Raw genomic sequence first — 27,981 nt, forward strand, 5'->3', positions numbered from 1 at the left:
TTTTTATGACAGCCCCTGTGGCTAGTTTGATGCACATGCATGGAATCTGGTGCACAAATGTATCATACCTACATCTACAAGGTTGTCTTGCCACAACCTCAAAACAACAGGAAGTCAGCCATTTTGATTTTTTCTGTCCACGTGTTGTATTTAAACAAACTCCTCCTACAGCTTTAACCCGATCAGCATCCCACAGGCCAATCTTAACAGCTTTGTGATATAAACTGATTAAAAACTTGAGTATTTGCTGAATGGTGTGACTGAGGCAGCATTGATGATTCACCATAAAACAGGAAGTCGCTGTAAGTCCACTGCAAAGCTTCACAGCAAAACAGCATTCAAATACATTTAACACCATGGGGCTTCAAGAGACTTGGATTACACTAAACGAGTTGTGTGGAGCGTTTAATGTTTTTGTTGTTGTTGTTGTTTTTTTACATTTTACACGTGAGGTTTTGTAGATAAGGACTTACATTTCATTTTTGTGAGCTTTTCCTTTAATCCTGGATATTATTTAATGTCACCTGTGCATGAAGCAAAACCTCCCACCAACATCAGTTTGATTTCAGTCTGGACCAAAGTGGTGGATTCACAGACTGATATGCTACTAGTGTGGCTTTCAAAGAAATCTCACAGTGATAGTGTTCCAATATTCAGACTTTAAAAGCAGATATCTCTGAGCATGTACACAGTTTTGTCCTGTGAAGGTCAACAGTGTGTTTCAGTCTTTGATTCCTATGTGAGCCTGAACAAATAAGCAGCCAGTCCCTGTAGAGGAGGCCTGTCTCTGAGAATTTGTCATTAATATTCTCCTGGCATAAAATCCCTGATAAAGACTGAAGAGGAATGTTTTTTGGAAAAGCCTGACAGGCTGAATTACTCTGCTGCCAGGTCCTTGGTGACTGCTGTTTTGTCTGACAAGCACCAATGAGTTGGCCAGAGACAGCGACTGCCGCCAAACACGGTTAAAAAAAGACACATCACACATGTGTTAAGGCTCGGGAGAGAACGGGGTGAACGTGTGAGAATGTAATTATTTACACCCTGGAAAAGATATCCACACATGTGCACAGGAAAATGCCATTTGTTGCTTTGTTTATTTGCTCTTTCTCCACCAGAGGAAAAGAAGAGGAGACAGGTAGAGGAGCTGGAGGGGGAGGGGGAGGGGGTGTCGTAGGAGGTTCTGTCGTGCAGGAAAAAGGAGGAGAAACAAGAAGAAACAGAGAGTTGTTGACAGAAGAGAGGAGAGAGAGGGCGGGGTGGGGGAGGAGGGGACCACGTGGAAGAACCGTCCTGTGACAACCGTCCAACGAGCATGCATAGGTGTGAGTGTCATGAGTGCACACTGGCATCGCCAGTCACACTGCCTCATTTCAGAACAAGTAAATCCAATTTTATACAGACTTTTACAGAAGCCATCCAATTTTTTTTACAGCATTTTTTTTTTTTCTACAGCAGTTACCTGTTTAGTGACACATTTCCAAATTATATCTATGTTACATGTCTGATTGCCTCAAATCCCCTTTGGTTGATGTGAAAACGTAATTTTTTATTTATTTTTTTATATCAGGCAGTGATTCTTCCAACAAGACAGCAGACAACTTACTGTACACTGACAGACAGAAAGACATATAGACGGACACGAATGTACAGAACAGATACAAAGAGATAGAAAGAGAAAGAGAGTCGAAGGAGAAAGGCAGAGGACCAGAAGCAGATTTTTGAGCGTCATGCCAGCAGACAAGAAACCGTTTACTCTTGGAAGAATGGCAGTAGAATCATACAAAAAGAGGAACTCAATTGCAAACCAGTCGTTTGTTAACAAAGATGTGATCAGTAAACCTTAACATCCACAGAAATATATTTGGCTTCTTGTTATTAGTTTATTCATTCATTGAGATTTTGATAAACAAAAACAAAAAAAGGAACGAAAAAGCAATAAGATCACCCAAATTGAAGCAGTTTCTTTTTTATCCTCCTGTGATCTCTTTTTTTTTTAAGCCAAATTAGCCTTGCAGTTGTAGCAATCAGCGAATATAAAGCGTTGGCCTTCCCACAACATCATGTCTTTAAAGCCGAGTTGACTCATAAAAAGAAAAAGATACTGCTCCCAGAAGGGCTGTTACCTACATGAAAGTATAGACTCTGTACAAGCTGTCACATTACTCCTCCCCGCCAAGTAATTGTTCAATAAATAAATGAATATGTGCCATTGTGTAAAGACATTCTGTTTTGCAGTTTTGAGCCCTCTTGAGTCACTAAGCAGGGGTCCTTGGAGTGAAATAAAATGATGATAGGTTTGTTTATAATTGAGAGCTGCCAAACTACCCACCTCTAATCTCTCAACAAGGTGTCGGGGTGTGTTTTTTTTTTTTTCCTTTCTTGGTGTTAAAGTGCTCAAAACCACACTGAAACAGGATGACTTCACGACCTTGACACCTAATCCAACTTATACTGGAAGGGATTAGAAGTCAGTAGAAAAATAAACATTGTCCCCCAACATTGCATAAAGAAGCAATCGATAAATAAAATTCATTCAAGTCAATAAACTGTTGTTTTTTTATATATATATGTGTACATATATATATACATATATATATATATATATATATATATATATATATATATATATTTAAAGTTTCTCACACAATCATCAAAGTGGGAGGGGAAGGTGCTCCCGACAGAGAAATGATGAAAACAGTGGTGGTGTGTTGTTGTTGTAAAGTCTGTCAGTGAGTTCTTGACTTACAACTCCTCCTCCTCCTCTTCCTTGTCGCTGGGAAACACCCATCCTTCCTCAGGCGAACGAAAAACTAACAAAAAATAAAATGAAAACATGCTTCCTCAAACATCGTTAATAATCACTATCACGCTCCAGGCAGCTGCTTCACAGTAATCACGACAAGCAGGAAGACACCGATCTGTTTTTCGGCTCTAGTGTTCAGTCCCCAGTCTTCTGTCCTATTCCCTGATTGGCTGATTGAGCGGCACACGGGCTGTAATCTCCCTCCCGTGTGGCTCAGACCTACTACTGTTCTCGGACTTGGAGCGATCGGCTCTATTTACAACACAACATTCCTCTGTTTCCTTTGCCTTTGAGTGACGGTACACATGAGGAAAAACAACAGCAACAACAAAAAAATAAATCAGGCCAAAAGAGTGTGAGCTCGAGAGCAATCCCAAAATAAAGCGGGACTGAGAACGTGTAAAAAAATAAAGAAATCATACTGTAGTAGAACAGTTGTGACTGTAGGTGAGAGGCAATTCTTATTTACTCTATTTACATCTATATGACAGGGCTGACACTGGGCGGTTGGGAAGCCAGTGTTTCGCCTGCCTATTGCTGGTTACAATTTAGATATTTGTGTGTGTGTGTGTGTGTGTGTGTGTTTGTGTGTGTGTGTGTGTGTGCAGCTGTGGTGAGCAAGCATCTATTTTCCAACGGCTCCCTCCCACACATTTTAAAAGCCTCACTTGTTTATCTTTGTCTGATTCTGTCCCAAGTGGAGACATAAAAAAAACAACAAAAAAAAACCATCGCTCATGTACTGCCATCCGTCCGTCCGTCTTCCAGTACATTCAGATAGTGGTTATCATCCTCAATTTACCGCGACTATGTCTATGGAGAAAAGCAGCTGAGGGTTTTGTGTTGTTAAGTGGCTCGGTTTTGGTTGCTGAAAGCTTTCAGAGTGGGTTCTGGGGTTAACATCAACCGTCCAAAGGCAACCTCTGATCTGTTGGATTGCATCAGTGCAAAAGAGATTCGCTTTATGCAGCTCTGTCTTTTTTTATTTCACGCGCCGCTCAAGGGCCCACCTTGGAAACTATGGTTCAGTGCAAAGTCTATACAGTGCTGTATAGTACAGGTACTCCATAGTGCTCTGAAGAAACATGCATACAGAGAGACAGAGTAGGAAGCACACTATCTTACAGTACAATCCTTATCTGTGCAGAGTTCAGTGTGTGCAGTCAGCAGGACGGGCCTGTCCCTGGGTTGTGCCTCGGGCATCCTGGTGCCGCAACGTCATAGAAGGATTCATTTTAGAGGATTAATCTGCGTTTCACTGAAACACTGACATTTTCGGAGCCTATTTTAATTACACGTGAGATCGTCTGGGTTGCCGTTATTAAAGTATACTGTGTGTGTTTCGATGCAACAGGGAAATTAATTCGATTAAACACTAATATGTTGAGTGACAGCTGTAAACAGAGTAGTTCCCCCGGAGGAAAACTGTTATATCTTATCATACACTTATACATAGATTTTTTTTTCTCATCCTTTTTGTTGCTTTATTACAAAATTATTCTTATTATAACGTTTTATTATGATAGATTTTCATTATAATTATAAGACGATGACAGGGTCGAGTTGCTTGTCTTCATAAAAAGCATGCATGTTTCCGTTCCCCTCCTCTTCATCTCAGCTTGGTTTCATTCCCCCTGATGGAAATGACTTGGACAGTTGGTGTTCCTCCTCCTTTTCCTCCTCCTCCTCCTCCTCCTCCTCAGTGTCTCCGTTACCTTTGGGATGTAAGGCTTTCAATAATAATAGGTGTCCTTTGTTGCATCAGCTCCTGTCTCACTGTGAGTCCACTTCCAGATCTGTTTCCCACCATTTTTAAGAATTCATCTCGCAACCAAAAAGTGGTGTTTTTGATACCTGAAAAGGAACAGATTAATAGATATATATTGTATTATTTGTCATTCCTCGCTGACTCCCCAGTCAGTTTGTAATAAGGAGTCTCTTGACAGCCAGGAACTCAGTTGGTTGCCACGGAAGCGTCTGGCGCCTCCTCGTCCCTCTCCTCTCGCGTCTGAGCGAGGCCGGAGGTGACGTCGGAGGCCTTCCTCTCTGTGAATAGCTCTGCCGGCGGTTGCCCCGGACTACTGCCTCCAGAGGCAACCCCTTGTTGCGTGGGCGGGGTCAACGTGGCCGACTCTGGCTCCATGCACAGTGTCCCCTCATCCTCCTGATCAGGACACACACAGAAGGTTTAAGTCAGACGAGGTCACACACACAAGCTGTTTAGTTTACAGCCATACTGGTAATCTTGAGAGTTTTATCACATTTCCTTTAACTCTTTTATTAGTTACATTACTGTGAACTGTATTCCACAGGTTTATTGATTGATTTTCTATCATTCAGGCAACCAGCAGAGCTCAAGTTTCACAGGAAAAGAACTTCCCATGCTTGAAATGGGCAATCCATCACAGTTGACATTTAGGATGAAAATTTAGCGGTCGTTATTGTTCTGTGCTGAATCACATCACATGCTATAGGAAGCTGCTGAAAAACTTCACATTCATAAGTTCTGTCTTTGGGAAATTAAACGCAACAACATCAAGAGAGGGATAAATGAATATGGTAGTTTTGTAGATTAAAGGAGTTGATAAATTGTGCTTTCATAAAGTTGGGGAACTCACAAGGAACAGATAAACAAAGAAACATCTGATTTGTAGTCCCTAGTGTCGGGTAAGTTCCCTAAAACTGTTGATCCTATAACTCCCATAATGCAATGCAAAAGCATCTTTCATCAGCTGACTTTTATCAAACCCAACCTCCTCAGTTTGAAACACAACAGGGCTCCAGACTAACTGTTTCACTACTATCGTGGAAGCATCCGAAAAAACAGTTTTAACCATCTCAAAATAAAAATTTTGTTTGTTATTGTCAAAAAAATTAGCACTCAAATACATTTTACCTCCAAACTGGACTTGTCTGAAGTACTTCAGTACATCCATTTATTCACTGTTTCATGCTTCATGTTCCTCTGTACTTGTGTCGCAGATAATCGGTATTGGGAATGAAATGTTGATATTATGTTAATAACAACCACATGATAATAACATGTCAATAATCCAACGCCTCTTAAATCGCTTCTGTTTCTTTCTGTGCTCACTTTGTTATAGTAGATGGCAGAAATGCACCTTTACTGTGGTTGCCAACCACCACACGATAGAAAAAGAGGGAGAATAATCTGCAGTAACAGCTAACTGTTACATTAATGGTTCCATAGACTCTCTCTCCACCTCGCTACACTCCACAGACAAAACTCACAATGACCAAAGTTAAGATGAATTTCATTGAGAGCATTTGTTTTTATTTTTTTATTTCGCGAAAAATGTTTTATCATGGATTCTTTTGGCCACAATAATCATCCAGTGAAAATCTCATATTGTGACAGCCCCACTCAGAACAGAACAGAAACTCTCAGACCTTCTCTGTGTTTAGCTCTCCTGTTAGCTGTTAGCTCCTTTAGCCAAACACACCACAGGACTGCCCACGAGCAGTTAGCAGCTAACAGTTAACTGCATCCTTTTGGATTTTAATACGTCTGATTTTTTATGGGTCTCGCGCCAGGTGCCAGCTATTGATAGTAACTGTAGCAATTAGAGCTGCTTGTCTTAAGCACATTTTCTATCATCCCTGGGACGCAGGGAGGCCGTTAGTCTCAAGCCCTGTAACACAGACCCTCTGTTAGCATCACCAGTGTTATTTTTAACAATTTGTAAGAGCTCCCCTCAGAGTCACAAAAGACATTATGCAACTGCTTTAACAGGCAGTTTAGTGGGTGGAAGTGCTTTTTCATGAAGGCTGCTGGTCAGAAGTCAATTCCCAAGTTTCCCTGCAAAAACAATTAAAACTGTTTTCAAACCATTCTTACACAACAAATACATGTCTGATGACTTACTGTAGAGGTGATCACTGCAAGTTGATGTTCATTTTCAGCAATGGTGGTTGTTTGATAATTAACAGACATGATCCTAGGCAACTTCACAACATCATCAAACTCCGTCTTTTGTTACTGTTTTGATTGCAAGACCCCTGCTGACAGAAATTACATAATGTGGGTCTAAATAAACCAAAAAATGTTCACCACTATTTCTCAGATCCCAAGGGAGCTATTACTTGTTTTGTCCAGCCAGCAACCCAAAACCAAATCAATTTACAAAAATATAAATCGAATTAGCAGCAGATCTTCACAGTTGCTTGATGGCTTTAATTATTATCACAGTATTAATTAGTTCTCTGTTGACTGGTTTTTACCCCACTGGCATTAATTGGAACCAACCCTTACCAATGCAGAAATGATTGGAAATACATCTTTAAAAGTAATGAAATCATAGATGATTTGTAGTTAAGCTGTAATTTTATGTCATCTAACCCTAAATTCACCTCACCTTGACATCCTCCTCCTCCTGCTGCTCCAGTAGCGGCGAATGTTCTGTTCCCACCATCTCGTCTCCAGAGGGGACGCAGAGGCTCGGCTCCACCACCGCCGACACACCCATGTAGCCGCCAGCCTCCGTCTGATAGGCCTCCATCTGGCCCGTGTTCCACAGATCAACCAATGGTGGGTGAGCGGAATGGACCAGACTGTGGATGGTACTGTTAGGCGTCGCTTGCAAAGAGTGGTTGGCACTGTGCAGCCTGTGCTCTAGCGACTGTGAACACAGCGAGGAGGAGGAAGAGTTAGAGGCAGAGCTGAGATCTGCTGCTTGTTTGCTTGACACCTGTTTTCTAACTCAGGTCTATTTTCTGAGTCAGAGGTGACACAGTGTCAAGCAGTCTGACAAAACACACAAAGCTTTGTGTCGGCAGCCAGGAAAAAGGGATTAGGAAGGCAATACAGTGAACTGTTTACAGTGAGACGCTGTCTGTCTATGCCAGCGATCAATACTGCTATTCCTTTGTGTACAGGAGGAGACTTTCGATGAATATATGAGTTTTATACTTAAGATTTCATTCACTTTCATTTTTGTTAGTTATTAAAAGTCCAATATTATGCTGATCTTCAGGTTAATACTTTCATTTTGTCCACAGGCTTTGATGTAAAAAAAGCACCACTTTTCTCATGCGGTCCATTGCTGCAGCACCTCTATTCACCCTCGGTCTGAATGCTCCATTTTACCGCACATATTTTAAAGGACCTCCTTCCAAAAGGCCCAGTCTGCTCTGATTGGTCAGCTCTCACAGGCCTGAGCAGGCACCACTGACCATGTTTCTGCATCAGCTCCGGCAGTTTTTCTAACCTCGGCCATAGCTGGGGGGCGTGGCTGAGGGCAGCGAATAGCTAATGGAAGTCTTGACAGCTCGTTTAAAGGCACAGGCTCAGGCTATCTCAGTCGCCTATACAAGCCTATGGTTGATTTAAGTTTTGTAATCAGAATCAGAATCAGTATTCCTTTATTGTCCCACAAACGGGGAAATTTGTTTGCCACAGCAGCCAAAGGACAGGATCGCACAATAGTAAAAAATAAACAATATAATTAAAAAAATAAGAGACAGAATAGAGTCTTATATACGGATTAAAATGATGTTGTATGCTGCTGGACTTAGGATTTCTTTAAAGGACTAAAATCGCACTGTACGCAACAATCCAAAGGATGTGACATTATAACATTATAAACGTTCTTGAGTGCCTCGTCTCAGTGCTTCTCTCTCCTCCGCTAACAGAGAGCAGCAGCCACTAACGTTAGTTTAATTCACAGGTTCCCTTTAAACCAAAGTAAATATTAATTAACTTTATTCTCTTTACTATAAATGTTAAAATGTGTGCATCTATGCAAATTTGACATTTTAGCATTTTCAGCAGAGCTGCTGTGCTGTGACTCTTGAGGTTACACTTTCAATTAATCAGCAAGTCTTTTGAACACATTAGTGTTCAGTCGACTAAAAAGTGTTTGCTATAATTATCACCAAATTACACTGTCCTTTGTAGGTGTGTACACTATAATTATAAGTGTTTGCTTTGAGACAACATTGAAAAAACAACAAAAAAGAAAGAAAGAAAGAAAAACCTTGAGTTAAGATAATTTTGTCTCGTTACTATTTCCAAGGTCAAAAGTGAACTTTCCCTCTCCGTGTTTTCTTTTTAGGCAAGTGACTGTTTTTGAAATATATCATGTTGGTTTTAAAGAGTTTTAAAGACCTGGGAGTTACATATTTTTCTGAGGACATAAAGGATCGTGTGTTACAACATAAAAATAATCTGGTTGGATTCACAAAGGTACCTGTCTGAATTCTCAGGTGCTCACAGTTTATGCATAATTGGAGTGACTTAGAGCCACAGTAAACATGCTTACATACTAAATGTCAACTCCATGTCATCTTGTATCTCACAGGGGTTAAACTGTCACACTCAAACGTGAGACTCCACCTGTTGTTGCTGATACTGCAGGAGCTGCTGTTGCTGGTAGTGCTGGATCTGCTGGATCTGCTGCAGCTGTTGTAGTTGACTCTGCTGCTGAAGCGTGAACTGCTGCTGCTGCTGTTGCTGTGACAGGAAGTGAGCCGCCGTCTGTCCGTCAAACCCTTCTGTCCCCATAACGTAGGAGCCAGCAGGGGGAGTCGCCACCACAGGAGGGATCGGTGTTAATCGGCTCCCAGGCGTCGGAGGAGGAGAGGCAGTAGTGGCCCTGGGAGACGTACGTGTGAGGCCACACCTCTGCTGAGGAGTGATGCAATATCTGATCTGGAAAAAATGAAAAAGACCGCAGCTGCTATTAGAGCAAAACAGATTGATGATATGAGTCCTGGTGCCATACTGCGGATTTTTGCAAGAGCTTAATCCCCCCCAAAACATCTTTGTCGATGTCGTAAAACATCAGCATTTTTATTTCAGTTCAATTCAGCCTCTAATGACCGACTGCTGATATAATTTGAAGGTTTAAGGAGTAAATCATATCTATAATTGTGTTGAGGTAATCTGGTTTCAGCTGTTATCACGCAGCTAACAACTGTTCGGAGCACAGCAAACTGAATCAGTTTGAGTTTTGGCTTTGATCTGGCCTGCTGAACAGTTTGACTGGGAGCTAAATCAAAGACCTCAGCAGAAAAAAATCTGCACACTGGCTGAATAAGTGTTTTGACAGAAACTCTCCTAGATGGACTGAATACAGTTTGAACACTGGCACACCTTTCACTGGTGATTCATGGCTTGTGTCAAACCGTATAGTGCAGACATAGCTTTGATTTTCTGTCGTTTATCTTTCTCTCAAGAGGAAAGGTAAAAAAATGGGTCAGAGAGTAAACACAGACCCACATTTTTCACCCTCCGCTTAAGTTTGTTTGACTAAAAATGATGAGATAATCTTTTTCAAATGAATTAATGAATCATCACACCCTAAGGCGTTTTTTTTTTTTCTTCTTCTCACAACGAGAAAAAGTTTGCGCATAGAAAAGACAGTGCTGAGAAGTAGAAATGTCAAAAATGGTTACTCATACAGATACAGTGCAGCCGGTTTACCTTCCAACAGTCCATGTTGGAAAATGAGAAATTAATAATGAGCAAACCCTCCAGCCTGTAGAGAGAAGATGAACAGTATGTTCTCATTACTAAGCGTCGTGACACATGCCATACTGCAAGCTGCTGCTCTGCACCTACACAAACATTTGACACAGCTGTTTTAATGCTGGCCATCGTTATTAGTAATGATGGAATATAAGCACCAGGTTCTTGAATATCTCCATTTTATGCTACTACTTATCTGACAGCTTTTTTTCGGTATAAATCAGGTGATTCAAATTTGATTCACTGTTTTATATTCAACTACCCACAACAGGTAAATAAAGTCGAAAAAATTTGTACTTTACAATTATTCTGCTAAGAAGTTGTTAATCTATTTCAAAGGTCCCATATTGAAGAAGTAGGGGTGCGACGATCCATCGATCCAGATCGATACACCGATTTAATTACTAACGACCTAATCATCGTCATTAGGTAACAACTTTATTTTGAAATCCCCCGACAGTTCCTAAACATTTAAACAGAGCCAGAGCCGTTGAGTAGACAGAGTCGCCTCATCTCTGGTAACTCCACAGTGGAGTCCCTCAGTAGTTCACTGAAGTGAGCTGCAAATACTAGCAGCCAACTATAAATCAACCATTAAAAAAAGAATGAACACCAACTGCCAAACTTCGCACTTCTGTCTCTCTGTATTCATGCATTTAAATTGCCTGCTTAGAACTTCATTGGACTATCTGAAGTCTCTGTGGCTGCCCTCTCATGTAGGAACATACGGAAGTGGACCATCTTGGACTATTCAAGGTGCATGTGAATGCAGCGTTAGATAGTCAGATTCCTAAACACAAGCTACCTCAGCCATGTTTGTAGCTCTTTACCTCGACTGGTGATGCTCTCCTGGTTGACCTCGCTCAGATGGGCCACGCTGCCCTGGTTGGAGCCCGACCGCGTACTCTCTCCATCCATCGATGACCAGGCCAGGAGGGTTGCCTCCGAGATCGCAAACTGCTGCAGGATGCCTGAGGTCAGAATTCAGAGGACGGGCCAGGATCATTTTGAGGGCCTGCATGAAACTTAATTGGCTGAATAACTGGCATAAATCCCAGAAAGTGAGGTGATGAGCACATAATTCTGCTGATGACAGTTAACAGCCTCTGTGGAGTGCCTGTCCTCCTCTATGTGTGTGCTTCCAACCTGCTGTGAAACGAGCCTCCTTCTCCCCGTCGCTGAGGTCACTGTAGGCATCATTCTCCAGCCGCCGCTCCTTTTCTCGCTCCTGGGTCGTGATGCGGGCCGCGGGGATGCCGCCCGCTCCCACCGTCTGCATGCCCCAGTTTTGCCATTCGATCATGTGGGCGACACGACCCTGGGCCATGGCTGTGGGCTTGGTCACTCTTTCCTTCATGGTGCGGCTCACCCCTGGGAAGAAGAAACAGAAAGTAAAGGGGGGAGACGGACATAAGATAGACAAGTTATCATCGAGAGTGTGCTGCTGTTTTGTCGTGGATGCTGTGATGACTTATGGATGTCCAGTAGGGTCAGACTGATTGACTGGTTTGGAAACTGGGGGGAATGTTGTTGGACACAATGCATCTTATTAATGAGATCTTCACTGTGCATATTCATATTGTGCATGATTACTTTGTTACTGAATTACCTTTTGGGATGTTTTTGGCACAGAAATTGTCTTTTTTTTAAAGGTGTAGTATGTAGTTTTCGGGAGGAAATGTTAATCAAAAGAGAAAGATCTGATTTGGAATTTCTTCTCCGAAACAACATAGTGTCCCTTTAAATAGTGAATATTAGCTTAAAATATCGACTAATGGCAGCTTCAATGGAGATAAAACCAGTACAGAAAAACATAATCAGTCTAATCCTACTATTCAAATGTCTGCAGTTTAATGAGGGGCTTCGTGAACATGGATTAGGAGAAACGCTAAATGACAAGGGTTGTGGAGGTGACATTCGAGTGTTTAATGAGACTGAGCCATCGTCTGTACAGGGAGACGAGGAGGGAATGGACGTGTCTTGTCTGACAAAGGTGCATCGTGGGATGGAATAGGTTAATTGGGGTGAGGTGGCGATATGGCATGAGTAATGAGAGGTTGGCTTGTTGACACGATAGCTTTCACACCTCTGCTAAGCTGCGCTGGGTAAGCAGAAAACTGCTCTCTTTCTCCTCTCTATGACTATCGGAGAACTCATGCAAACACTGCGGAGCCTACGATTTTATTTTTTAAGAAGCATTACATTTCCCCCTGCCGAGCTAACACCAGCTGATATCTGCAGAATGGCTGTGCTCCATATTTCAAGTGACCCACACATGATGACACACACTGTAAATCCCTGGTTGTTTGATTCTCTCTGATGGTGGCGCATGGAGATGACATTTATGAATAAATTATGGGAATAAATTATGGGACAAATCAGTACCACACCACACAGTGCAGCAGCTGCACTACACTTCACTGTACTGTAATACGTTTGATATAAACTGCAGTGCACAAACAAGACTGGATCAAACCAAAAGCCACTGCTTTAAAATAAACGCACACTCCACTACACTGCACTGAACTCTGTTTAACACGCCACTTTACACAATTTAAAACATCCTGGCTAATACTTGTTCAGGACACCACATCTGCACAACCACTTAACACAAAGAAGAAACTACACTCCCAACTCACCTTTTCTCAGAGCAACAAGCTGTATGACGATGCACTATGTGTGTGTGTGTGTGTGTGTGTGTGTGTGTATGTGTTGTGTGTCTCGGGCTCATTTAAATTCCGTCAATGACTCATGAGGAGCCATTGACGAGTGTTATCCCAGCGTGGAGAGGAAGTGATACAGGGGAACCCGTTTCGGGTACCATGCTGACTCCAGCGCCCGATGAGGGCGGAGCCAGCATGGGGTCGGTTTACCAGTTACAGCACAGACACACACCTGACACACCTGACAGAGAAGACTTAGCCAGAGCGCCGATGCCGTAGGCGTTTGAGTTCCTCTTGAGCCGAGGCAGGATTGACGTGGTGTCTTCCATAGACAGCTAGAGGGAGAGAAGACAGAGGAATGGAGGAGGGGAAAAAAAAGAAAAGGATAGTATGGGAAGTGTGACGGGGCACACAGAGACGTCGAGACAGTGTGTGTCAGAGAGGGGTGAGTGGAGAAGAGAGGTGATGAGATGTCGAGTTAATACAAAAGATAAAAAATCTGCATTACCCAGATCCTGAGTCCAAGTTACTTTATTTTACTCTGCACCAGCAAAAGTGGTTCTGATTGTGCTCACTACCGTGCACCACTACGATAAACCGAACTGTAAGGCCGAGGGGGGTTGTGAGGGGGGAGAAGAGCTGATCGTTTAAGGGCGAGTTAAATCAAAAACAGGTGAGAGAAAGAAATTAAAAAAAGAGGGAAAAAAGAGGTAGTAGATGAAGGAATGGTGTCACAACACTTACATTGATTCCTTCCCATGAAAATTCTGAACGTCCATGCTGAGGAAGAGAAATAGGAGGAGAGAGGGATGGGGAAAGAGTAAGAAGAGTGACAGGACAGAGAGGACATTGACATGCATGGGAGGGGAGATGGGAGAAGACAAAGAGAGGAGGGACAGAGGGGGGGGGGAGTGCACATCAGACATGCAGAGGAGGAGGAGAAAAATTAAGAGACGGGTGAGGGGAGAGACAGATACACAGGATTTTCCAGGAACGAGGAAGGCGAAGAGTCGAGGACCAGAATGACAAGGAGAAGGGAGGGGATTAAACAGGGGATCAGTATATTTGCTTAGTTATGTATAGCAGAGTGAATACGCTACGGATGAATGATTCTCCTCTCTGGTTACATGTGCTGCCAAAAACACTGAAAGCCAGCGGAAAATTGTGCGTGTGTGAGAGAGAGATGTCAGTGCGGCGTCGAACGGTATCTGATGCTGCAGACAGACAGAGGGGACTGAGGCTAACAGGAGGAAGGGCAGTGTGTGTGTGTGTGTGTGTGTGTGTGTGTGTGTGTGTGTGTGTGTGTGTGTGTGTGTGTGTGTGTGAGGAGGCAGATGCTGGGGACAAAGCAGATAAGCAGCTGCCTCTGCCACACCGTTCCTCTCTATCAGCTGGGTTGACACTAACCAGACCGGGGACACTGGTGGGTTAGTGGCTGCGCTGAAATGTGTTCACCTTCCTGTCCGTCTTACTGGAAAAACCCCACAGGTCCCCACACACACGATGTAAATCCTCACCAACTATGCTCAGCTTAGAATTTAGCTCTTTAGTTTTCCTCGCCTGTCTCCCTTTTTTCAACATTCAACACCCTGCAATGTACACAGCAGTGGTGGGAGAAGCACTTAGATCGCTCAAAGGAAGGAATAGTTTGACCCTTATTATATATTTTTTTGGAGTTGGATGAGAAGATTGGTAGTGCTCTTATGTTTGTACAGCAAATATGAAGCTGGAAACAGCAGCTCATTAGCGTAGCCTAGCATTAGAAAAAGGGAACAGGGGAAAAGCTAGCCCGGCTGCCTTAAAGCTGCAAAAAAATACATTCCAGCACCTCTAAAGCTCGGTTATTAAAGCAAGATTATGTTACTTACTTCTCTTACTTCTCAATCATAACAAGAGACGCAAGAAGCATAGCATCTTTGAAATGGTTGTCTTCAGTGTCAAACAACCACCATTGCAAATGAAAATCCATCTGCATGACTCCGGCAGAGATGTTTAGGGTCGAGGTAATGTATTAAAATGTTAAGTCACGTTCGCCGACTTCCTACCTCACTCTCTGATGCATCATCTGGCGTTTACCCGGATGGCATAGCATCAAGAGATCAGATCAAACACGGTAACCTTGAATAAAATTACAGATTTCTCTGTGTTTGAACCTTGTTGGAATTTTGGAAGGGTACACAACTTAACCAAGGTTTAGTCGCTTAAGGACATTTTAAAACAGAAATGTTTCATATTTGGGGAGTTTTTCCTCACTCTAATCAAGGATCTAAGGACAGCTGCTCATGTTTATTGTACGGATTGTAATGCCTGCTGAGGTAATGTGATTTCTGGTTTTGGACTATATAATAAAACTGACCTGACTTTAAAGCAATTTAGTGTTGAGGCTTGTTGAGGTGACATATTAAACTGCTTTGTATAAGTTTGTGTGGTTTAATCTATAAAGAATTGTATATTTGGTACATAAATGTTACATTTCTAATGTCAGATTTTAATTATCTAAAGCTGTCAAATGTTTAAAATATTTCCCTATCAGAAATGTAAAGAAAAGCTTATCTAATGCTGAGTGACATAATGATGCAGCGCTCACTGTCTCCATCATCTACATGCAGCGCGTGTCCAGATAGCTCATCTTAATCGATATCGGCCTCTCCCCCTGTTCTTTTCTTCACTCTTTCTTTCTCTTGTAATTCTATTCTTTGCTCCCACTTCCTCGCTCTTTGACGCTCCGCTCATCTCTCTCTCCTTCATCCTCTCCCTGCACAGGAGTGGGTGTGATGAGAGATTTAACACACTTGAGTGGTTGAGCTGGGCCCCTTGAAGCAGCTTTTCCTATGTTCCTTCCAATAGCCCTGACAACACTGTGCATGTGTGCGTGTGTGCGTGCGTGCGTGTGTGTGTGGTTGTTTCTTTCCTCTCAGTCAGACCGAAGGGCATTCTGGGGCACTGTGCATAAATAAATAATGGAATCAGTCCACAGTGCATTTGTTGAAAAAGTAGAGTTCTCTGCATTTTAGTCCAAAATGGTTCCCGCTCCTGTGTCCTGTCTCAGGGGGATCAGTTTTAGAATAAGGGATCAGTATAGCAGCAGGAGAGGAGAGCAGAGGAAAGGAGAGGAGGGAGGAGGAGGAGGAGGATACAGTAATGGTGTGTAAGAAGTTGGAGAAAGAGAAAGTGATGCCTCTGCTGTTTTACTTTGAACCAACACTGAGCAGCGGCTCTGTTTGATGATGGACACCAAGCCACAGATGTCATTGCACCAGCAATGAGCCAACCGAACCAGCGACTGTTCAGTCTTCCGGCTACACTGCCCCGCCTCGTGCAGGGAAGTGTAGCGGAAGTTAAGCGACTGACATTGAGGTGATGTGTGCCACTCTACTAATCTACGAGCGTAAGCACGGGCACCTTGAGGGCACCGCAGAGAGCTGGTGGGCTGAGCTGCTGTAGCTCGTCACGTACAGCAGCTGCAGGTTTTTAAATCAGCAGCCATGTTGGCTCCTCAGGTGGGGTGTCAACAGTCCACTGTCAGAGGAAGTCAACAAGAGGGGCGAGCCATTGCTGAAGACTTACCTGCTCCCCATCCTTCTGGACTGGCACGCCATCTGCCGCTGAGAGGAGGGTAAAGGAAGAGACAAACAGGGAGAGAAGAGAGAGGGAAAATACATGTTTATTGTTCTTTGGACTAAATTATCACTCAAATCACCAAATACACAGAGGATCTATTCTCTCTGCTATTATCTGCCATTTTTCTTCATATTCAATCCTCACTTTGCTGTTCCCAGGATGTCGTAGTCCCCGCGTTCACAATTCCCACCAAAAGAACAGCAAACAAACACACACACACACACACACACACACACACACACACACACACACACACACACACACACAAAGCAAATTTCCAAGGCATATTAAGAATAAAAGACGTCAACAGTAACAGTAAACATATTTTCAAAACATGACAGAAACATAATCAAAAAATAATAGTTACGTATAACTGGATTAAGTTCTTCCATGAAATCTAGAAAGTCACCCCGAGCTTTTCAAAACTCATTAGGGTTTTCTCAAAAGGAACTGAGCAAAACAACTCATAAAACCACAGTGATGCAAAGGAGGGATTACTATTTTCCAACAAAGCCATAATTTGGCTTTGTTGGAAAACAGTAAGTTTTGGTGCTATTGGTAAGGGTTGTAAGCTTTTAAGTATACCCTTAACAAACAACGTTTTTTGAGTGCATTCTATGTGTTATCTACGTTTCTGCAACATTGTTCCTGAGGTACATTTTTACAATGGTGCAACTGGAGAAAATCAGAGGCTCTTCCCGTCTGGCTACAGGCCATTTCAAAAGTGAGATTGAACAATCACAATTAAGATTGTGATCAACTGCAGACCTTCTATTGTACAACCCACCACCTCGCCATCTCCTCCATCACCCCCATGACCTCCAGGACATTCAACTGAGAGTTTGCATTGCCACCGTCTGTCCTGCACTTCCTCTATCAATGGAGTCTTATCATCAAAGTCTTTCTCTCCTCAGTGAACTTCCTCTACATGTAAACGACACCTACATTTCAGCTAATAATGAAGAGTCGTTGACCGATCACACACGAAGCCATCCACCCAGCGCCGCGTCGATTGGAGTCGTCTGAAATACACGTTCTCTGCTGGATAAATGAATGTTATTATCGCTCCTCTTTCCTAGCAGTCCAAATCCTAATTAAAACATTGGTTTAATTAGTGAGACTGTACTGGTAATGGAGTTTAAACACAGCTTCGGCCCCTTGGTACCTGCTCTCTATATCAGAGGGTCTGTGTGTGCAACTCTCAGAGGGGTTCGCTCCCGTATCAGCACTCTGTGTGTGTCTGTGTGTTTGCATTCATGTTGCTGAGCCAATCACATTTTTCACAGCTGCATTTTGGCAATCACGAGAGCGACTCCTCGGGAGTTCTGAGAAACACAGAGAGTCGTTTGGCTCTCTGGATGTCCAGTGATGTCTGTGACCCACTGACCCAGTGATTCACAAACATCAGCTCTGCTCTGTCTCTGTTGGGCTCTCAGATATTACCCTTCCCTCTGAACTCCATCCAGTCGCATCAGATCACTGCTAGGGCAGGAGACGAGGGACAGAATTCATTTCCAGGCGCTGAGCCTCTTCACTTGCACAGGGAAGGGTGTGATAACTAAAGAATCAAGACCACCTCGCTTCATTTGTACAATTAACACTGCACTCAAATATTGGATCTTCTAGTATCAATATATATGAACTGTCTGTAAAAGCCTGCGAGGAGTTGCTTCCAGGAGTGTTTTATCTGCTGTTTTGTTTGACCCAATTTCCCTTAACCCACTTTGTGTATCCCTTCTATAGTTAGCGTTTCCTGAAATACCTCTGGACATCACCACAGAAGGTACACGCAGTTACTGTACATATAAATAGCTGTTTAGTTGTACATTACCAGGGTACATTTACCTTAAAGGGACACTCCGCCAATTTGATGTGTCAGTGAGTTAATTTCCTTGCAAAGGGAAGTGCTGCACAGCCTGGAAAATAGCGTCTCTGTTTGGGCTCAGAGATGACAGTATTACATTTGAACACGACACTTCTTTCACAAATTGGGGGCCTGGAGACATGACCGTTTACAGAAAGGGTCGAGATGGGTCTTGACCTACAGAAGAGTTTAAAAGTCAGAGTGTCTTTGTTGAAATATGTCTCACAAGTCCTCAAACTTGTAGTCTTGCATGTCCAGACCTTTCTGCTCAGCGCTGAGAAAGGTCTGAATGAACCAATTCAAGCCAGAGCAAATGTCTCGCATAGCCAGATCTCCACATCACTGTTTCCAGCACTGGACAAAGGTCCGACTGCACCACCTACAATTCTGGTATAGGGGTTTGCATGTCTTTAAACCAATCACAATCTGTTTTCTACAATCAATGTTTCAGTGTTAAACTAACGTATAATGGTGAGCCAAACATGATTTTGTCAAAGACCTCCCACTGTAGTATATAACATCATTGTTCCAGATTGAGAAATGTTATCTTGGCAGTTTTGGAAACATAATATACGTAGTCTGAGCGATTCAGCTTCCCCCCACTCTACGTCACCACACTTGTGCAACTCCTTTCTTTTGTCGAGGCAGCTTTCTTTGCCCCTTTCTTTTCTTCAAGCATTTTTCATTGCTTCACCTGTTTGGTAGTATAAATTGTCACAGGAAGAGCTAGAACTGGTAGCTTTCCTTGTTCTGCCATTGTTGGTGCAGGTACAAAAACAGGGAGATCCTGCTCTCTACACATTCACAAGCAGACATGACCGCCTCTTTACAGAGTCCTCTGTCCTGATTGGATAAAGTGGGTAGGGATACAAGAAAACGTATTTTCTCATGGAAGGGGGACGAGTACTGAGTACGTGAGTACTGAGTAAGCTGAGTACTGACTGTACACTCTATATCCGTGACAACTGTTGTAATATAAAGCTCTTTAACACTTACTCTAATAAGAAAACAACGCTCACAGCAACTTTAACTGTATTTAAGGGCAACAACAGCAGCTGTTAACGGTACTATCTTTTTGCCTTTAAGCTGTTGAACAAGGCACAATTCCTGCAAAACAAAATGGCATTTAACGAAAGTATTTTGCATCCTGTGGGTGGACACATTATTATTCAAGCGCTCTGTCCACTATTAGAAATGAACTCTGTGTGACCTCAAAAGGATTAGTCAGGCATGTTTGATTTTTGCCGCGGTGGTGTGCGGTGTGAGATGGTTACTTATTGGCTGATATCAGTTAGAGAGAGAGATGTCTCATTTTCTGCCCGGCTGGCGGAGGGTGTCCCAGATTTCTTCCCCATCTGGGTTAAAAATCTGCCCTGCAAACACAAACCGAACATACGTAAATGCACACCCACATACATCAGGCCTATAGCAACATACAGTGTCAGGCACAAGGACACACACAATGCTGCTCCCTCTCCTCTTGTTTCTCCGCTTCTCTTTAGTTTTCAGTCTCTCCCCTCTCCACCCCTCAGCCTCGTCGGGCCAATTAGTAGATTAGCAGTCACTCTCTCCACACATGAATCACAATATGGCTCAAGAGTCCTCTGGACTGCAGCAGCGTAAACTACCACTACGAAGCCCTACAGCCCAGAATCATTAGGTACATTGTGTGCACCTTTGTTTGTACGTTATCTCATGTCTGCGAGCTTCAGCCTCATATGAGATTACATCAAAGCATGTGCTATTTGTGAAGTGAGCCAGGAGGGTTTGGATGTCTATATTATGCTGAGATTAGTCAGAGCTGTTTGTAGTTCTCAGAATATCTCCATAGGTGATGGGTCAGTAGTCATCACCCAGCATCTCAGTGGTCTCTTTTCGACCACTGCAGGCTCTATGTTTCCATACCCGTGGAGGTGAAGCTCTCGGGCTCTCAGCAGCACAGTAAGCATATGTGTAATTCTGCTCCTGAGAAGCCAAGCAGGATCCCTCCTTGAAGAAACAGCAACAACAACGGAGCACATGACCAGAGCTCTGAGCCAGCTTTTCTTCCCCTGGCGCTCTCCCTCCTCCCCTGCACAACACAGCGGTGCGGCGCTGGATACCCCCCTGCGGTCATGGGGGAGCCAGGCTTAGCTCAGCCGAGGAGAAGGAGCGAGGAGGAGGAGTGAGGGCGGGTGGGGAGATGGAGGAGAAAAAAAAAAGAGGGAGCCAGGGTGGCCGTGCGTAACGAACAACCAAAGATCTGCAGTGGCTGCACTGTCAACTCCGGCTCTGACTGTAGTGGCTTGACGGCTCCCGCTGAAGTGGGAAGCATTTGAGCGTCATCTGTCTTTTGTAGTCCCTGTGCCCTGCAGCACTAACGGCGAGGAACCAGGGGGCTTGGTGCTTGTTTACCGTGACAGCTGCAGTACGGCTGGTTGCCACGATGGGGTACCGGCTTGGATGGCAGCCCTCTTGCAGCGATATGTGCAGTTGCTCCAGAGTTCAGCAAGAAAAACAGCTGAGGACCAGAGGCCAGATGGATTTGAGAGTTTGTTTCGAGGGAGAAGGAGCTAAGCGCGTCTCAGGATATAATCCACACTCATGCAGGGGCTCTAACTCTTACACAGACACTCAAGCACAGCATGAGTTTCCGTCTTTTACCTGGTGAAATGGCATTCCCAATCTACATGCCCCTGTCTTAGAAAGGCCAAACACACCTCAGTGATCTGTTTGAGCGTGGATGTGGCTGTCTCCATCAATGATACATGTTTCGTTACTGTGGAAACTGTAGCTTGGCACGTGCAGCTGCAGCCCAGCATCATAAACCTGATCACTCCCATAAACTTCCTGCTGTCCTACTAAATATTCAGTGAACATTTAGACCTGAAAAGGACAACATATTGTGAACTGACAGCGTTTAGACGAGGAGGCGACAACCTGCAGGGGCGGAGGAAATCAACCTTGTGTGCATTGTATCCTGGAAATCTTTATTTTCTCCCCGTCTTTCAGAACACAGCCTTTTTTCTATATCAGCACTGAAGTGGTAAGTCACTGCAGACAACGCTGAGACTTTCAGTGCTTGGTTGATGCTGAGCACATCCACAAATGCACATAAATTCACACACTCACAAGGATCAAAATGTAGGGATGAAATTCCGTCTTTCACAGAAATAGCTCTCAACTCTGTGAGTCACACGGTTAAAAAAAACAAAACAATCAAGCCTCCTACTTCTGACCTGCCACATGCGCACGAATCATGTGTAAAAGGGAATCCACACACACACACACACACACACCCATATACATTTAAATCAGTTCCCCTCCAGTAAGGAACCAGGATTGTAACATCCATTGACAAGGCGAGCCAATAATGCACACGGTTGAGAATATGACACAGAGACTCCCACACACACATAAATCAGGAGGTAAAGACTTTACGCTACATGTGCTACACTGGAGTCCTTGAATGTATAAGCATACACCCACTCACATACATACACACACACTCACACGCGCTGACAGACTCACACAGGTAAGGGTCATCAGGTCCCGCCGTGTCTCTGAGGTACTACATCACTGAGTCATTCACCTTGAATGCGTTCATGTGCACAAGGCTTTTCCAACGTGGAAACGAGCCAGTCAATCAGCCTCCAGCTTAGTCCGCCAGATTTGCCAGTTAACAGGCAGACTGCGAACTGGTTAATGCTGGTGGACGCTTGTGTGTGAAGGTTTGGTGCAGCGGGGGTGTTTTTTTAATATTTCATTTAATGGCAGGGAATCCCTCACTGTAACGCAGCAGCAAAAAGAGAAGCAGTGATGGGAAAACATGTTGAAGCAACAGTGGCGCCTATACAGTTTTCCCACCCACACATGGGCCTATGTGCACATAAATATAGCAGCAGGAGGACGATCATGCGAGATGTAAACTTAAGGTCATTCACTGATCCGTGCATGAACACATATATACACATAAACATGCAGAAAACAGAGGCTCTCAAGCTGGGGACTGTTGGAAATGTTTCAAAATCAGCTATATGATAACTGAGTATGAAGAGATCCTTGTTTCAATATCCTCAAGGTCATATTGATATGATATTTTTGTAGACAAATCATTTATCGAGCTTGAAAAAAAGGTGCAGAGTGACAGTTTATGTTTTCCTTAAAAACAATTTTAGGACTGTGAATTAACAATTTTACAATGTTTGTCACATTCAAAACGATTGTTTTGTTTATCTCCGAGTAGGAATTCTGACAGTTGGTTCCAGCTTCTAACAAGCCAATAGTTTAACACTGTTGGCGTCACGTGGTATTTGTGTTTAATCAAGTTGCCTGTTTGTGGGGGAAAAATGATGGCTGAGTTGTACAATAAGTGCCCAGCCTACTGTAATGCCCCAAAAGTTAACATTAGCTAGCATTAGGAACATGAACATTTAATAGCCAGCACTGTGTGAGCTACTACGACAAACTGACAAGTGAGAGGGCAAATGAGTCGAATAACAGCGATGGAAGAAGGAAGATGGAATGCCACATTTACTAGCTTAATGTGAATTTCATATTATTAATTTCTTAAAGATTTCTACAAATACCTTCTCATAGGGTTGTATATAATCAAGTTGGGATCTCAGGGCTTTCAGAGACTATGACTATGTTAGTCATTTTGTATTTTTTCTTTCGGTTTCTTTCAACAAGCCTCCATCTACTTCAGCTGTTTAGGAAAATGATTCAAAGTAGTTCTGCTGTCCACCTGACCTTCCATCTGCAGAGGGGTGAGTATATAACGACTGATACTCCATTTTTGGGTGAACTTTATAATGCAATAACATTTTCTAAATGTCTATTTTTTTTATTCATTTCTATGTCTCTGTAAAGCACTTTGAATTGCCTTTTTTTCTGAACAGTGCTATACAAATAAATGCACCTTGCCCAAATATCGTCTGAACTCAGCTGCTGTGCAACAATATCGACTAAAATTTGCAAAATGTTGATACAAGTTAGGAACCATCAGATCAAACACTAAGCAAGACATTTGATGCCAGCTTGCAGCACTTATGCTACAAACACTTTTCAATGAGTACCGGAAAAATATGTGCGCAGACACTCACACACAAAAACGGAATCAGCTATTAGTGCTTATTGAATCTGCAAGTGGTGTGTCAGCGGAGGCACCTTACCAAAGTTTACTTGGAGAAGGTGAATAGTGAGTGAGGGAGTCTGCTCACAGGCAGAACAAACAGGTGAGAGTGGTCATAATGTCCCACATTCATATCTATAATTTCAGCACTGCAGTCCGACCCACTGCAGTCATCTTCACACCGCACATAATGCCCTGAATTACACAATGATTAATGTGTCCAGCACTCACATGCACAGTGTGGTCTGGTTACTGGATACAGAAAACTGCTCCTGGAGTGTAGCTTTTAGCACAGTTATGGGTAATAGCATTATCAACACCACATCTACAAATGTGATCAACATCATGGTGCTGTGACAGAATTACTAACGCTGTGTTTGGCAGCTGTTGAAATCTGCTCCCAATGAGGCATACACGAGCTGTGTACTGCACACCCGAGCTGAGTCACTGACGAAAAAATACAGTTTGTAGTTATTTTGCAGTAAATCTCGCTGCCTTTCCTCTCCAATGAGGTGAAGAAGAATGTGCACCGCCCAGCGACCGCTTCTCAAGGCCTCTGCTCTCTGAGCGGTGACGGATGCAGACACCTCATCTACTGTACATCGGTGTCTGTCTTCACCTGACCCAGCAAGCAGTGCTGATGAGGGGCAGCTGGGCTAAAGCAGATGTTTATTGTTTGGGGTCAGTGCATTTCTTAGACTTTCTGCTTAAAACATAACCCAGAATAGAGCGCTGCAGGGATGACGTATTTTTTTGTAGGCTGACCCTGGCTCCCCTGACAAAGAGCCTGTGGGATCTTTTAGATTTGATTTTTGGTTGTTGCAGAAAATAAGTTCTGCGGCAACCAAATGTTGGTGATTTCTGAAGCCTAAATGCAAACACCAGAACATTAGATTGTAAAGGAACTAAATTGCAGAGAAAAGACTTTAATGTCATAACAATTGAGGTTCTTACTTCACTATACTAAACACAATTGATCAATATACAAGTTGAGCAGATGTTTAAAGGTCCCTGAAAACCTCTCATTTAGCCACTAATTTAGGACATAAAAGCTTCATAATTCACCAGCGGAATATTATCTGAAGTAGGACAAATCATGAAAATCTCTCAATCTTGAGTTAACCACCAACCTTATTTCAGTATCAAAGAAAAAACCCATTCAACCCATTTGACATAAGGAACCAGAAGTGGTCCTGCAGCACTCTATCATTGTTAACAAACAGTACATAGCACCTACTGCATTGATAAGGGAGTTATTATTGTAGACTGAACCTGTTATTGGAAAAACAGAGTCTTAAATTATCTAAAGAAAACCTCTGTGGATGGTAAAACTGAATGAACCCCAACCCTGGAATTTATTACAGCCCTCATTTTCCAACGTGGTGTGAGTTAAGAGCCACAAACTCACACACCTGCAGTACAAACAACTATCCTCACAAATTGCAGGGTTGTCAGGGTTTACATTTTAGATCTGCCTGCAGGTACATTTGCTGCTTTTCTGGTTTGAGTTTTTAGCGATTGATATCAATGTTAAAGGGACAGTCAACCCAAAATCAAAAATACATATTTTTTCTCTTTCCTGTAGTGCTAATTTTCCATTTAGACTGTTTTGGTGTGAGTTGCAGAGTTTTGGAGCTATTAGCTATAGAGGTGTCTGTCTTCTCTTGAATATAAATGAACTAGATGTCACTCAGAGGGCCAAAACATTTATTTAACAACCTCAATAGCAATGTTTCTTTCCAGAAATCATGACCCAGTTACTCAAGAAAATCAACAGATCTTTTTAAGGGCAGTTTTATGTAGTGATTTATGTAGTATTTTTCTTTCTAAAAATCAATACCCACTAACTGTATCATAGATAGCTAGCTATACAGCTCGGTCAAGGAAAACACCGTTAGTGGGTGTAGTTTGGTAGAAAGAAAATAGTTCCTACATGAAACTGAGCACAAGTTCTGTCGATTATCTTGAGATTTTCAAATGTATTTTCAGCGCTCTGAGCCCCATGTGACATCTAGTTCCATTATATTATGAGGAGGGAGCCATCACCATGTTCAATACCTCTAAAACTCACCAACTCACACCAAAAACAATCTAGATAGAGAAACAGCACCACAGATAAGAGGGTAAAGCATTGATCTAAAGGGGTAATAAAGGTTTCTATTAATATAGCTACTACTAACAAGATGCAACTATAGTTTCTTCAGTGTCACATTACCTAGGACATCCAAAACAAAGTAAAATGCACAGCTTGGTGCAGTATGTCACAGGAACAGATCGCATACTATGGCAGTGTGTTGATACAAACAGATATCGCAGTCTTACCACGGAGCACACTCCCAGATATGATGGAGCTGGGAGAGATAGTGTTACCAGAAGGCAGACAGATACATCAGGGCTACTCCTGTACGGAGACGGATCCAGCCCTGCTGCTCCTCCTGTTGATCTCTGCTTGGCAGTGTGGACTGCAGTTGAGAGGGCCGATCAATAGCACACACTACAGCCATTCTCACCCAGGATAAACAACGACCGCGCCTCGAGTCCGACAGCCCTGCTGCTGCTTACGGGGGAATGTCAGACTCCAGCTACTGGTCTTACTTCCCTCAAGTGCTGCTTATTTACACATTCATGTTCGATAGAGATACACCCATCTTGAGATAACGACAAACTGAAGGGAAATATTCCATCAAGCGGATGTGCTATCTCCTCTACATGTGACTAGCGGGCTTCAGTGTACTTATGCATATTCTTCTTTATCACATTGCTCCATGTCTTATCCCTGATTAGAAAATGCTATTACTAAACCAGTCTTATTGAATTCTTAAGCTTCTGTGATCACTTGTAGAAAAAGGAGCATCAGTATTCAGGTGGCTCACAATCAGATTAATGTGGCACCTTTCCAAAGCCTTCTGTCTACTCCAATCACATTATTTCCCATCGCTGGGCTCCTGTCTTGACCTGAGTGTTGACAGAGGATCCTACCCTCATCTCCTGCTCTGCAATCTGTCAAACACTGTCATGTGGAATGGGCCCAGGCTAGTGTATAACACGGTTTCTGCTGTATTCAGCTCACACCTGCCTTCCTAACCGTGTCATGCTAGTGCTCTTACTTCTGCACTCGCATATTCTGGATATTTTTAAAAATCCTCTTCATCAAGAATTTAGTTCAAAAACAAGGTAAGCTGTGGAGATCCCCTGCAAGCTGGTTTTGACATTCACGACCCCTGCAAAGGTTATGCACTTTTGTGTGCAGACCGACGCTTTCCATAAACATGTTTAAGAGACCGATGTGCTAAGTGGCTCATTAATATTTAACAGCTCAGGAAGTCTGTGTTTATTTTTACCTTTTGAGCGTGTTAAGACGTGCAGGACCTTAAAGTGCACTGCATCGTATGTGAGACAGACTCGTGCAAATAGCTGCCCGTTTGCAAGAAATCCCCCAATCTTTCTCCACGCGACGTTAGTCCTGATGCCAGTTTAATTATCGAGGAGGGTCCTCACCTGAAACTCCAATCAATCCCACACAAACCTCGCCTGCACATATTCGCCCCTCCCTCTCCCCCCTCTGTCCATCACCATCCGTCCGTCTCCCCTCCTCCCTGCCTGCCAGCCTGCACTGAAATTCTTCCTCTGCTGCTTGTTTCTTTATCCCTCTCTATCCCTATTATTCATGCAAATAATAACTAGCTGTGCAAACACCCCTGACAATGGCATTATCCTTTTCCTCTTTTTCCTCTCTTTCTCCAAGCCACACCACCCTATAAATAAGCCCTAGCTCCCGCCTCTCTCGCTCTTTCTTTCTCCTCTCCATCCCTCTCTCTGCCTCCTACTCACACACATATACATACTGCCAAACAGCATCATAAATCATGGGATGGGAGGAGGGAGGGAAGTGGGAAGGTGGGGGATGCAACCACACACACACACACACAGTAGCACATTTTTAACACACATTGTCTCTGACATCTTGCCTGTATACTGTGTATACAACCTCTGTGAGCATACATCCGCAGCTTATACACTGAAAGAGAAGCAAACATCTCTCTCTCTCTCACACACACACACACACACACAAAGCCTGTCCGTAGTCTCCACACAGACCCCTCGCTCCTGCAAGAACCCCATCCTCTCGCCACCCTCCCCCCGACCTCACCTCTAGCCCGCAATGAGAGAGAGAGAGAGAGAAAGAGACAGAGAGAGAGAGAGAGGGGGGAAGAGAAGCTGCGCTTACTCAGTCTCCTGGAGCCGATGCATCCCATGGTGTATTCACAAAGGCCCTGGACACAAGCGTGGAAGTGTTACCCAGACGCCGTGCATTCTCCCTCTCCCTCCTGCGACTCTCTTTCTCTCAGCTCGAGCTTCTTTTTCTTGCTCTCCTGTGCTCTCTCTTTTTCCTCTCTCCCTCCTGCACCCACTCGATCACTCACG

The 27,981-nt window shown here is 43.3% G+C and overlaps 1 protein-coding gene across 1 annotated transcript; it reads right to left on the reverse strand.

Annotated features, from left to right (window-relative positions):
• Positions 1–1,068: 1,068 nt before the first annotated feature.
• Positions 1,069–27,972, reverse strand: fam131bb (family with sequence similarity 131 member Bb). Its single transcript, XM_030393093.1, is given in 9 exon segments — positions 1,069–4,970; positions 7,183–7,446; positions 9,162–9,362; positions 9,364–9,476; positions 11,126–11,266; positions 11,442–11,666; positions 13,191–13,293; positions 16,526–16,563; positions 27,785–27,972. Coding segments are annotated over 9 exon segments (1,323 nt in total). The 5' UTR covers positions 27,813–27,972; the 3' UTR covers positions 1,069–4,760.
• Positions 27,973–27,981: the final 9 nt, after the last annotated feature.

The sequence above is a fragment of the Sparus aurata genome, chromosome 17 (assembly GCF_900880675.1).
Source record: "Sparus aurata chromosome 17, fSpaAur1.1, whole genome shotgun sequence".
Classification (NCBI taxonomy): domain Eukaryota; kingdom Metazoa; phylum Chordata; class Actinopteri; order Spariformes; family Sparidae; genus Sparus; species Sparus aurata.